The following is a 12549-nucleotide window of genomic DNA, read 5'->3' as shown; positions in this document are numbered from 1 at the left end:
TCTGAATTCTATTCTACTCAGCCATCCTTTCCAAGGAGGTTGGTTTATTTCTGTAGCCACTATGATGGGCAGCGTTACTGACTGACCATTATGCTGTACTTTACAGTTCAATTGGCCACATGTCTCCAAAACTTCACCCGAGTGGGTTCTCAGCTTGACCTTACTCTCAAACAATGGTATCTGTGGGAACTTTGTTTCGTACAGGTTTCTGCTCATGACCGAACAATCTGCTGCCGTGTCAATCCACATATCGATTAACTGTTTATGAATCAATATTTTAGTTTGAAAGTCCTTGCCTTAGCTGGTTGTAGGCTTATCGATGTTGGTTGCATAAATGGTGTACAACACAAGTTCATTTCCATCTGGGTTCACCTCCAAGTTGTGAACTCCTCTCTGGTGTTGTTGCTTGTTTCCCGCAGATTGTTGGTTTCTTGTTTTATGCTTGGCCCGACATGCTGAGGCAATATGGCCTATCTTCTGGCAGTTAGAGCACAATATGGCCATTTTGAACTGACAAAAATTGGATGAGTGATTACCGTTGCAACGATAACAACTGGCTGAACTCGGCTTCCCGCCATATTTTGGTTTTGGTTTAGCGCCTCTTGGTTTGGCCATAGGCACTGCCTTGTGACTGTAAACAGCCACTGCAGTCCGTGGTGGACGAAACTCGTGAACATTCTTTGATGCCATCTCTATTGTGGTAGCAATCATGCATGCTTTATCGAATGTGAGATCTGGAGTGTTCATGAGTTTGGACTGAATTTGTTCATCCACTAGACCACAAACAGTTCTGCCGCGTAGTGTGTGTCCCAGAAAGGTTCTAAAGTTACAGTGCAAAGTTTTTCAAGGCAACAATGTACTCATCGATTGTCTCATTCTGCTTCTGGTTTCTAGTGCCAAATTTATAGCTTTCTGCAAATTCCAGAGACTTTGGGTTGAAGTGCTCCTCCAACTTCTTTATAATGTCATTGAATGGCACGTCTTTTGCCTTTATGGGCGCAAGGAGATTCACAAGTGTGTCGTACACTTCAGGACTGACCTCCGTGCGCAGAAACCCTTTCATGCGTTCGGAAATGGCCTTATTTGTTTCAGTCACTATCTCTCCTTTGCCACTAATCTCCAATATATTGTTTGCCATGAAAAACATGTTTGCTCTCTCCATATATGAGCTGAACGACTCTCTACTCTTGTCAAAAGTGTCAAGGTTTTCGATGTGGATCGTGGACGCTACCATCGTGTCGTTCTCTTTTTTTTTTTAAAGTCCGTTCAAAAACCCCGAAGTCCTGTCTGTTCTGGTGTAAAAAATTACCTAAAACTTAGCTGGACAAAGGCTATTCAGCTTGAGGAATTTGACAAATAAAACTCAGTCTAAAATGTTATACAATCCCAAGGTCGGCATCTAGCCACGTAGACACAACATAGAGATAACCTGACAAACTCGTCGACTTATACAGCTGATGTTTTAAACTACAGTTCAATGCATAGAAGGATCTGCAGCCTATCGAGTCCAGCTCGCAAACAACTGCGACACAACACCGTATTTACTACAGTATTTACTATTTAAACTGTTAAACAATACTGCGTGTTGCAAAACCGTCCTGCATTGTATTTAAAGGAGGAGTTCACAAACTCTATCCCGTCCTCGTCGACAGAGTGTGAGAAATTTGTGATCAGCGTGAGAGCGTGAGAATTTGGCGAAATGCGCGATTATCTTTTTTTTTAAATAATCTTTTTATTAGAGGCAGGTACATATCATATTAAAAACATTTCATGTATATCATTCCTACATTACTAATATTATCGATTGATATTAACTCTGCGTCTAGTACTTTTTTTATATAGATAGAAAATAAGAAAGAGAAATAAAAAAAAGAAAAAGCATGATAAAGAAGAATGGAATAATTTACTAAAAATACAATATTGGAGATAAGTTCGTAAATTATAAAGTATAACTTTTCATCTAATCCTTAATTCGAGTTTCAGTCAGGTACCCGTGCCGAACCAGTCTGCCCCTTCAAGTAGTCAATGAATGGAGACAATATTCTGATAAAATGTTCTTGTTTGTCCATTAAGACAAGTCTGATTCTTTCCAAATGTAAGGTCTCTGACATATCCACAGTCCACATTTTAATTGTGGGGGTTATAGGACTTTTGAAAATTTTAATATTAATTTTTTCCCAGTTATTATACTATAATCGATAAAGTTTCTTTGGGTTGTTGTGAGTGTTAGGCTTTGTTCTGATATTCATAGTATTATTAGTTTTAAATCGGGATCCAATTGAGTGTTGACAACTATAGATATTATTCTAAAAATATCCGTCCAGAAGTTTTTGATTTTTATACAATTTGCGAATGTGTGAGTTAGGTCAGCCTCTGAATGGAGATATATGGGAAGATTCTATTTAGTTTGTTTTGGAGTAATGTAATCTATGTAGTACTTTAAATTGTATTAAAGAATGTCAGGCATTTAACGAACATTGATGTATATGTTGGTAACTTTCATCCCAAATATATTTTGTTGTTGGTTGGCTTAGTTCATTTTCCCATGTTTGTCTATATAAATCTGTCGGTGGTATCTCACTATCTAATAGGATATTATAAATATGAGATGTTAATTTATCTGTATTAGGATGTTTATTCAAACAATCATCAAGAATTTCTGGATCTCTAGTTCTAAAGTTTTGTGTATTTGATTTAAGATAATTTCTAAGTTGTAAATATCTAAAAAAAATCATTTCTGTAAGTCTGTTGTAGCTCCTGAAATGAAAGAAAGATGCCTTTCTTATAAAGTTGTCCATCCTTTTAATTCCATAATTTTTCCATTGTTTGAAACCTTTATCAAACATAGAAAGTTTAAATGAGGGGTTGTTCAAGATGGGGAGATAGAGTGATAAATTATTCAATTTTAAGATATTTTTTAATTGTTTCCAAATTCGCTTACCACTGTATATTATAGTTTTTTTAATTCAATTTTGAGGTAGCAACCAATTTCAAAAGGTAAACAATCTTCCTTTTCCATCTTTAACCAATCTGGTTATTGGTCCATTTCTTCCAGCCAAAAGTTCTTATTTTTAATATTAACTGCCCAGAAATAAAACAAAAAATTCGGTAAAGCTAAACCTCCATTTATCTTTGATTTGCATAAATGTTTTTTGCTTATTCTATGATTCTTATAATCCCAGATAAAATAAGTGACGATGGAGTCCACCTTAAAAAAAAAAAAATTTTGGGAGATATATTGGGATTGACTGAAAGAGGCATAATAATTGCGGTAAAAAAATCATTTTTATGGCATTAATTCTACCAAACATTGAAATAGGGAGTGTTTTCCAATACTGAATATTTTTGTGTAGTTTCTTCAGTAAAGGGGGGAAATTTAATTTAAATAATGAGGCATTATGTCTTAGTGACATAAATTCCTAGATATTTATATTTTTCATTAACTATTTTAAATGGGGATTGTTGTATTATATGTGCATTGAGTTTCGTTATTGGCATGATTTCGCTTTTACTCCAATTAATTCTGTATCCGGAAAACAAACCAAATTGAGTTATTAGATTGGGATAAATTTGGGATACCAAATTTCTGGTTTTGTAATGTAAATTAATACATCATCTGCATATAAAGAAATGTTGCTTTCAGTCTATGTTGTGCTTCCTTTTTAAGGTGGGTTTCTTGAAGGAATTTTTTTTAAATTAAATTTAATTTTTTTTAAATTAGAAGTACAGTAAATTACAGTAATACACATCACATATATGGTTGATATGGTTATATGGTTATATATCTTATTACATTTGTTGTACCACTTCGTTTTTCGAGCTTTAAAAAGTAAAAATAATAGAAGTAAGGAAAGTGAGCAAGAATCGTGGTGCAGGAAAGTGTTGAGAGAAGAAAGCCCCTTAGGGAAGAAGTTAGAGAAGGAAGTAAAGAAAGAAAATAGACCCTAGATAGAAAATAAAAAAAAGGGAAAAACAATCGCTCTATTCTAACACAAAACTCCGCAAAAAAGGACATACCAACCGTGTTTTATTTTTTATTTTTTATTTTATACACCCCGTTACCAGATCCTGGTACCATTTATATTTTAAATTACTATTGCACCTTATGCTTGTAATAGCTCCATCAATGCAGACCAAGTCTTTTGGAAGTGATCTGCTTTGCCTGCTAGGAGGAGTCTCATCTCTTCCAGGTGTAGTGTTTCAAACATGTTTGAAATCCACATTTTTATTGTTGGTATTGGAGCATTTTTCCAAAATTTGACTGCAGCTCCCCAGCGACGATGGTAATAGCACCAACCAGCTTTGCTGGCGTCTGGTGGAACTGTACGCGAATTAGGCTGGTTTGAGCGCCAGCGACCTCTGCTGGCGTTGGGTGGAACTGCAGGCTGGCCGTGCTGGAAGGACGTGCCTGCAGTGGAATGAGCAATGGCGGCTAGAGTTTGCCGCGGGGGCCGACTGGGAGCAGTGGAAACGTGGTCGATAGCGGTCCCGACCTGCTCTGAGCCTCCAAACGCCGCGGGAAGGATGGTCACTGCTTCCAGGTTGTGATGGTGGGAATTCCACAGCTCGTCGGCTTGTTCACCCAGCACCCGCATGTTGGTAAATGGATCCCTGGCGAGCTGCATGCGAATGTCGGGAGGCAGCTGCTGCAGGTAGGCATATTTAAATAGAAAGCAGGGTTCATGGTCCCCCATTAGGGTGAGCATGTCTTCCAGGAGGGCAGATGGCCGGAGGTCGCCCAGGCCGTCCATTCTGAAAATCCGAGCTGCCCGCTCAGTGTCACCTAGGCCAAACCTCCTGACAAGAAATTCCTTAAGGCCAGTATATTTATTTGTTACCGGGGGGGCCCTGAGGAAAGGCTTAACTCGCCTCGCAGTCAGTTGGTCAAGCGCGAGCCAACCACGTAATAGTATTTTGTCTCATCTTGTGTAATACCTCTCACAGCAAACTGTGCCTCTGCCTGCTGGAACCAGGTGTTGGGTTCTTCGGTCCACAGAGTTAGGAGCTTCAGAGCAACAGCGTTATTATCCATATCCATCACGACGCGTGATGAACGGCGTGGGGTCACCAGTGTAGTGGATTGGTCAAGGTCAGGAAAAGACCAGACGCCAGGCGGGTTCAAACAGTAGTCTTTTAATCCCAACAGCGAGAGTACACCACACACACACCTCGAGAGCACTAAACCCAGGGTCGACTGGAAACCCCGTGGCAGACCAACGCCCCTGTCCCTCAATAGGCGAGGGGGATGATCCAAGGAGTGGCCTACCCCCCAGGGACTGCCACATTTCAACTGTTTCTAAGTAAACCAGTTAATAGTAATTATTAATGATTAGTAATAGTAATTAGTAATGACAAATGTTTATAATTAGTTGTAATCAGTAATTAATAATAATTGACTACAATACTAAAATATAAATGTAATATATTAGTTATGTAATTAGTAATACTCAGTAATTAATAACAATTAACAATAATACTAAGATATAAATGTAATATATCAATATCAGTAGGAGAAAACCTGCTCCACTATCCTTATCAATTTTCAGTAGTCCTTAAGTATAACAATTTAAAGTTCCATTAGTACTCTACGAGGTTGCACTGTTCGTTGACGTCAGGAAGATAATGTATGTTGTTCAGTCTTCGCTCATATTCTCGATGTTCTGGGCGAATTCAAGTGGTTGTTTATGGTCTGTAAACATATGTTCCTTCTTCATGTAGGCGACTCTTAGTGTTGCGGGGTACATCAGGCCATATCTCAATTCTGGTATGTTCTTAAGTTTTCTTCTTGTCTCTGTAAACAGCGCTCTCTTCTTGGAGATCTCCACTGGATAGTCCCTAAAGATGCTGATCCTCTCTCTGTCAAAAGTGAGCTCTCTGTTATGGACAATTTTCTTCATCATGTCATCCAATTCATGATCATATACTACCTTTACTATCAGTTGTCTTGGGGGGGAATCTTCCCATTGTCGGCGTCTCAGCGCTCTATGTGCTCAACCCAGTAAAGGCTTTTGATCCAGATTTAAGACTTTTTTGTAATAAGTCTGCTGCAAATTCATGGGGGTCTTGGCCCACCTCTCTTCCTTCTTTGACACCTACAATTCTTAGGTTCTGGCGTCTCTGATGCCCCACCAAATTAATGCATTTTTCAGTTATTTTACTCAGTAATTCTGATTCTCGAGGAGGAGCTTTTTTTGTAGTTTCAGCACTTGTCGCAGCGATTTCCTCCAGTTCAGTTATTGCTGTATTTTGTTGATCTAATGTCTCATTGATGGGGTCCAACTTATCATTAAAGCTGGTTTCCATCAAATTGATTTTAACATTTACCTCTTCAATCCGCTTATTGAAATTTCTTCCATTGTCAGCTTCCAAACTTCTGGTATTTCGTGAACAGTGGAGGTAATGTATTCTTTAAATTCTTCTTTAAAAGAGTGGAATTCCTCTTTAAGTTCTTCTTTAAAGTTCAGTTTTTCATTAAAATTTTTAAGTTGCTCCTTCATATTTTTAATTTCTAGGGAGAGAAAACTTCGAAGTTCTTCCAATTCTGTTTGTTTTGGCTTTGCTTTCATTGATACATCTTCCTGGGACATCGTTGAAACTGAGGCCGAGGCTTCAGTCAGGCCTACCTCTTCTGCCAGTTGTCTAAACCTGCCGGTCTTTTTTGGCTTGGAGGGGGTATGTTGCATGGACATACCACTAAAGTCGCGCGCCTGATGACATCACTTGCTCGTTAAAGGCAGCCGGTGCGGTATCAACAGGTAGGTTCCGTTTTTCTCCCCGTTTCAGCAATTTTTTTCAGCATGGAGCTAGCTGGAGCTGGACTCTATGCCTCCATAGCACCACCAGAAGTGAAATGCGTGATTCTCATGCTCAATGCATGCGGGTTGGCAGCCCTGATGGGGGTCAGGGACAGAGGAAGGCAAGTGAATGGATGGAGACCTAGGCGATGTCTGGTAGGGGGGTGGTGCGTGGTTAGGGAGGAGGGGAGTATGAGGACTATAGTATGGGTGGGAAAAGCTGGGGTAACATCTTTTGAGGGGGAAGTGGAGCAACCAGTGAGGTTCCCTGTGTTGGGGGGGGGGGGTGGGGTGGGGGTGGGATGGAGGAACCCAGCACAGTTAGACCCTGTGATGTCAGAGTCTGCAGCGTGGCGACTTTAGGCCCGGTGCTGAGCCTGGGACTCAGGTAGGGCGACGGCTGCGGCCTGCTGGAGAGCGGTGGAGTGGCAAAGGATGTCATGTCATTTATTTTCTATGATCATTTGATGGGTTTTTCTGTGGCAGAGAGTTCCAGAGATTCACCACTCTCTCTGTGAAAAAAGTTATTCTCATCTCGGTTTTAAAGGATTTCCCCCTTATCCTTAAGCTGTGACCCCTTGTCGTTAAAAAAGCATGCAAAAAGTGTTGAAAGATTTGGATTCCCAACTTTATATTTCCATCAATTACTTTGTTCATTTTCAGTCTGATATGATATTTTTAGAGTAAAACAGCCAAAGCTAAGTTTGACTAATTAGAGTTTACTTGTTAACAAAGAAAGATTTAGATAGTGAAGAACCATGAAGGGGTGGCACAATAGCACAGCTGGGAGAGCTGCTATTCACATCGCCAGAGGCCTGGGTTATATTCTGACCTCAGGTGCTGTCTTTGTGGAGTTTGCATGTTTTCCTTGGGACCATGTGGGTTTCATCCAGATAGTTTAGTTGATATTTTAGATTTATTTTGTTTAGTTTCGAGATACAGCGTAGAAACAGGCCCTTTGGCCCACTGTCCGCACCGACCAGAGATTCCCGCACATTAACACTACACACAATAGGGATAATTTTACATTTACACGAAGCCAATAAACTTACAAATCTGTACGTCTTTAGAGTGCGGGAGGAAACCGAAGGTCCCGATCACCGAAAACCCATGCAGGTCACGGGGAGAATGTAAAAATTCCGTACAGACAAGCACCCATAGTCACGATCGTACCCGGGTATCTGACGCTGTAGGGCAGTAGTTCTACCATTACGCCACCTTTTCGCCAACCCGTTACTTCGTTTTCCCCCATTTCCCAAAGATGTGTGCATTTGTAGGTTAATTGGCCTCTGTAAATTGCCCCGAGTGTGTAGGGAGTGGCTGCGTAAGTGAGTTAAACTAGTGTGGGTGGGTGATCGATGTGGACTTGGTGAGCTGAAGAGCATTTACATGCTGAATCTTTCACTCACTCACTCGCTCACTCGATCAATCAAACAATCGATCAATCGATCGATTGATCAATCGATCATCCGCGACAGTAGCGTAGGGCTTTATGAACATCAGCCACAACAATATTTTCATGTATCACATGAAGGGTAATTGACATTACATTTTATGGTCAATTTTTCTTGTCTCTTATCATCTGACTCTGATCATCTGAAAAAGTAAAAGAAACATTTCATTCTGCAAAGGACAGAACCTCAGCAAATGAAGTACTTACTATAAATAGGGAAACTAACAAACCTCTTTTGAATAGAGCAATAGTTTAAGATATTCTTCATTCTTAGAATACAATACAATACAATACAATACAATTCAATTTATTGTCATTTGGACCTCATGAGGTCCAAACGAAATGTCGTTTCTGCAGCCATACATTACAAAACAAAAAGACCCGAGGCACAACACAGTTTACACAAACATCCATCACATCGTTGTGATGGAAGGCAAAAAAAAAACTTATCTCTCCACTGCACTCTCCCCCCTGATGTCAGAGTCAGAGTCAAAGTCAAAGCCCCCGGCTGGCAATGGTGATTGTCCCGCGGCCATTAAAGCCACGCCGGGTGATGCAAGGGTCGCGCACCGGGTCTTGGTGTTAGAGCCCCCGGCGTGCGCTCGCATAGTCCCGCAGCCATTCCAAGCCGTGCGGGGCAATGGTGTAAGGCCCCGCTCAGGTAATCTTCAACTCCGCAACTCAGGCGGGAGAAGTCGCCGTCGCGGAAGCCCCGAAAAGCGGTCACCCAGCAGCGACCCGCGGGCTCCCGGTGCCGCCGTCCGCCAATCCCGCAGTTGCAGCCTCCGAACCTCCGGAGGTCGGGTGGCAGCAGCGCTCAACCACAGCTCCACCCGCTCCGGACTCGGCCAGCCCCGTGACGGTGAGTAGTCGGCAGCTCCGCAGCTGGAACCCCAGGTCGTTCCTGTTGGAGGCCGCTCCACGTTGCAGCCCCAACGACAACGGAGATCCGACAAAGAAAAGGTCGGGTCTCCCGTGCAGGGAGAGATTTAAAGTTACCCCCCCCCCCCCCCACACACATACCCCAACAAAAAAATAACAAAAACTACATAAAAACTAGACAGAAAATTTAAAAAAACACAGACGGACTGCAGAGGCCGCTACTGACGAGAGTCGCGCCGCCCACCGAATTCTTTGAAGATTAAGAATAAATTATTACTGTATCACAGCTGGAGAATAATGCAATGATCAACAATGATGTGGATGTGCTCAAACTACCTGGAGGAATGGTCGATGATCTGAAGCCTGGAACTTCCTGCTTAGTGGCAGGATGGGGAAAAACAAGTAAATGATTTCCATCTGACACACTTCAAGAGGTGACAATAGAAGTAATAGATCGTAAAACATGCAACAGCGAGGACTATTACGATCACAAACCTGAAGTAACCCAGAACATGATCTGTGCTGGTGACAGTGAAGGCAGAGGAGATTCGTGCCAGGTGAGTGTGCTGTGTAGCATTGTTATCAGTAAAATGACCATAAAGCTATCAGAGTGTGTGCAAAAGCCCAAATGGTTCACTGGTGCCTTCCATAGATTGAAACATTCCATCCATCCTCACACTGGCCTTAGCCGGGCATTATTGTAGCTTGTTTTTGTAAATTTTTTTATTTTATTTCAAACCAGCTGGGCACGGGTAATAAATATAGCATTGTGATGTGTTTTCAGACTGAAAGTTGGTGATGTGTTATTTTATCTGATTCTACTGAATTGTCATCTTTATTGTTTTCTCTTCCAGGGTGATTCAGGTGGTCCTTTGCTTTGCAATGGAAAGTACGTCGGGATTGTGTCCTTTGGCAAAGGATGTGCAGATCCCAAAAAGCCTGGAGTTTACACTTTTGTTTCTAAATACCTTTGTTGGATTTGGGAAAACATTGCCATGCAGGCTTACAATATGACCAATGAAAAGCTGTATTGAGTCATCAGCGTGCTACTTCACTTTGCTTTACTAACTATGATGCTCAATCAATTGGCTTAGATAACCAGCATGCTTCCATCTATATCTGAGTACATTGTGTAACATTTTACCACAAAATGCAATAAAAACTAGAATTGTGAAATCCCCTGTTCTCTGAATGAATTAATTAATAAATAGTTTATTGTCACATGGGACAAGCCACGGTGAAATTCTTTACTGGCGTACCAGAGGTAAGCAAATAGTTGCCACATAAAGGGCGCTGCCAAAGTTACAAAGTATCCCATACCAGGTCCTCCTTTGTTCTCCCCCCTTCCCCTCATTCCAGGTCTGCCTATGTTCACCCAGGAAACTTTACAATGCCCAATTCCAATCCCAGTTGTCATCCGACGTTCATTTATTTCTCATTCGCTAAAGGGAAGAGAAAGAGAAATAAATGAACGTTGGATGACAATATGACTGGGAAATCAGATGGGAGGACACAAGGAGTTAAAACAAGGAGTATAATAGAATTACCGAGAGTTTCCTGGACAAAACCTACAGTGAGGTTGTCACACCGAGGATACAAGAAGAGCACAGGTGGGTGACGATGAGGAAGAGAAGTAAACCTGGAATGCAGGAGCCACTGGTGGCTAGACCAATTGAAAACATGTTCACCCTCTTGGGAGCTGACGGAGCGACAGCCAACGCTGTGACTCCAACCCTGGTGCTGAGGCTCAATGGGGAAGAGTGATGTCAGACAGAGCCGTAATGGTGGGGGAATCGATAGTCAGAAGTGTGAGGCAGGAGATTCCGCAGCAGAAGGCGTGACTCCAGGATGGTGTGTGTTGCCTCCCTGGTGCCATGGTCCAGGACGTCTCAGAGCGGCTGCACAACATCCTTAAGTGTGAGGGGGAGCAGCCGGACGATGTTGTGCATGTTGGTACAAATGATATAGATCAGAAGAGGAAGGAGGTTCTGCAACAATTTTACGGAATTGGGTAGAAGACTGAAAAGCAGGACCTGCAGGGTAGTGATCTCAGGTTCTCTTCCAGTACCTCGTGCAAGTGAATATAAGAACTGGAACATATGGGAAATGAATGTGTGGCTGAGGAGTTGGTGCTGGGGGCAGGGATTTAGTTTTCTCAATCATTTGGATCTCTTCTGGGGCAGAGGTGACCTGTACAAAAGGCACGGGAGGAAGAAAGGTTTGTTTAAACTGCACGTATTTTAATGCAAGGGGCTTGATGGGTAAGGTGGATGAGCTTAGGGCATGGATTGGCATGAGCGACTGGGACGTTGTAGCCATGACTGAAACCTGGTTAAGGGAGGGACAGGACTGGCAGCTCAATGTGGAGGGGGGGTTACATTGTTGGTTAAGGATGATGTCATGGCAGTGATCAGATGTCACATTACGGAATGGGTTCGTCTAGTGAGGCTATATGGGTGGAGCTGAGAAACAAGAATGGGATGATCACCTTGTTGGGGGTGTACTACAGACCCCCGAATAGTCAACAGCAATTATAGAAACATAGAAACATAGAAATTAGGTGCAGGAGTAGGCCATTCGGCCCTTCCAGCCTGCACCGCCATTCATTATGATCATGGCTGATCATCCAACTCAGTATCCCGTACCTGCCTTCTCTCCATACCCTCTGATCCCTTTAGCCACAAGGGCCACATCTAACTCCCTCTTAAATATAGCAAATGAACTGGCCTCAACTACCCTCTGTGGCAAAGAGTTCCAGAGATTCACCACTCTCTGTGTGAAAAAGTTTTTCTCATCTCGGTTTTAAAGGATTTCCCCCTTATCCTTAAGCTGTGACCCCTTGTCCAGGACTTCCCCAACATCGTGAACAATCGTCCTGCATCTAGCCTGTACAACCCCTTAAGAATTTTGTATGTTTCTATAAGATCCCCTCTCAATCTCCTAAATTCTAGAGAGTATAAACCAAGTCTATCCAGTCTTTCTTCATAAGACAGTCCTGACATCCCAGGAATCAGTCTGGTGAACCTTCTCTGCACTCCCTCTATGGCAATAATGTCCTTCCTCAGATTTGGAGACCAAAACTGTACGCAATACTCCAGGTGTGGTCTCACCAAGACCCTGTACAACTGCAGTAGAACCTCCCTGCTCCTATACTCAAATCCCTTTGCTATGAAAGCCAACATACCATTCACTTTCTTCACTGCCTGCTGCACCTGCATGCCTACTTTCAATGACTGATGTACCATGACACCCAGGTCTCGCTGCATCTCCCCTTTTCCTAATCGGCCACCATTTAGATAATAGTCTGCTTTCCTGTTTTTGCCACCAAAATGGATAACCTCACATTTATCCACATTATACTGCATCTGCCAAACATTTGCCCACTCACCCAGCCTATCCAAGTCACCTTGCAGTCTCCTA

General features: G+C 42.2%; 1 protein-coding gene across 1 annotated transcript; it reads left to right on the top strand.

Moving 5' to 3' along the window:
• Nucleotides 1-9422: 9422 nt before the first annotated feature.
• On the top strand, nucleotides 9423-10226 carry LOC116975297 (granzyme A-like). The gene is given in 2 exon segments (XM_033024254.1): nucleotides 9423-9686; nucleotides 9984-10226. Coding segments are annotated over 2 exon segments (435 nt in total). The 5' UTR covers nucleotides 9423-9431; the 3' UTR covers nucleotides 10164-10226.
• Nucleotides 10227-12549: the final 2323 nt, after the last annotated feature.

Source organism: Amblyraja radiata, chromosome 1 (assembly GCF_010909765.2).
Source record: "Amblyraja radiata isolate CabotCenter1 chromosome 1, sAmbRad1.1.pri, whole genome shotgun sequence".
Lineage (NCBI taxonomy): Eukaryota > Metazoa > Chordata > Chondrichthyes > Rajiformes > Rajidae > Amblyraja > Amblyraja radiata.
Note: the sequence above shows the minus strand (reverse complement) of the source record. Positions and strands in the feature narration are given on the sequence as shown.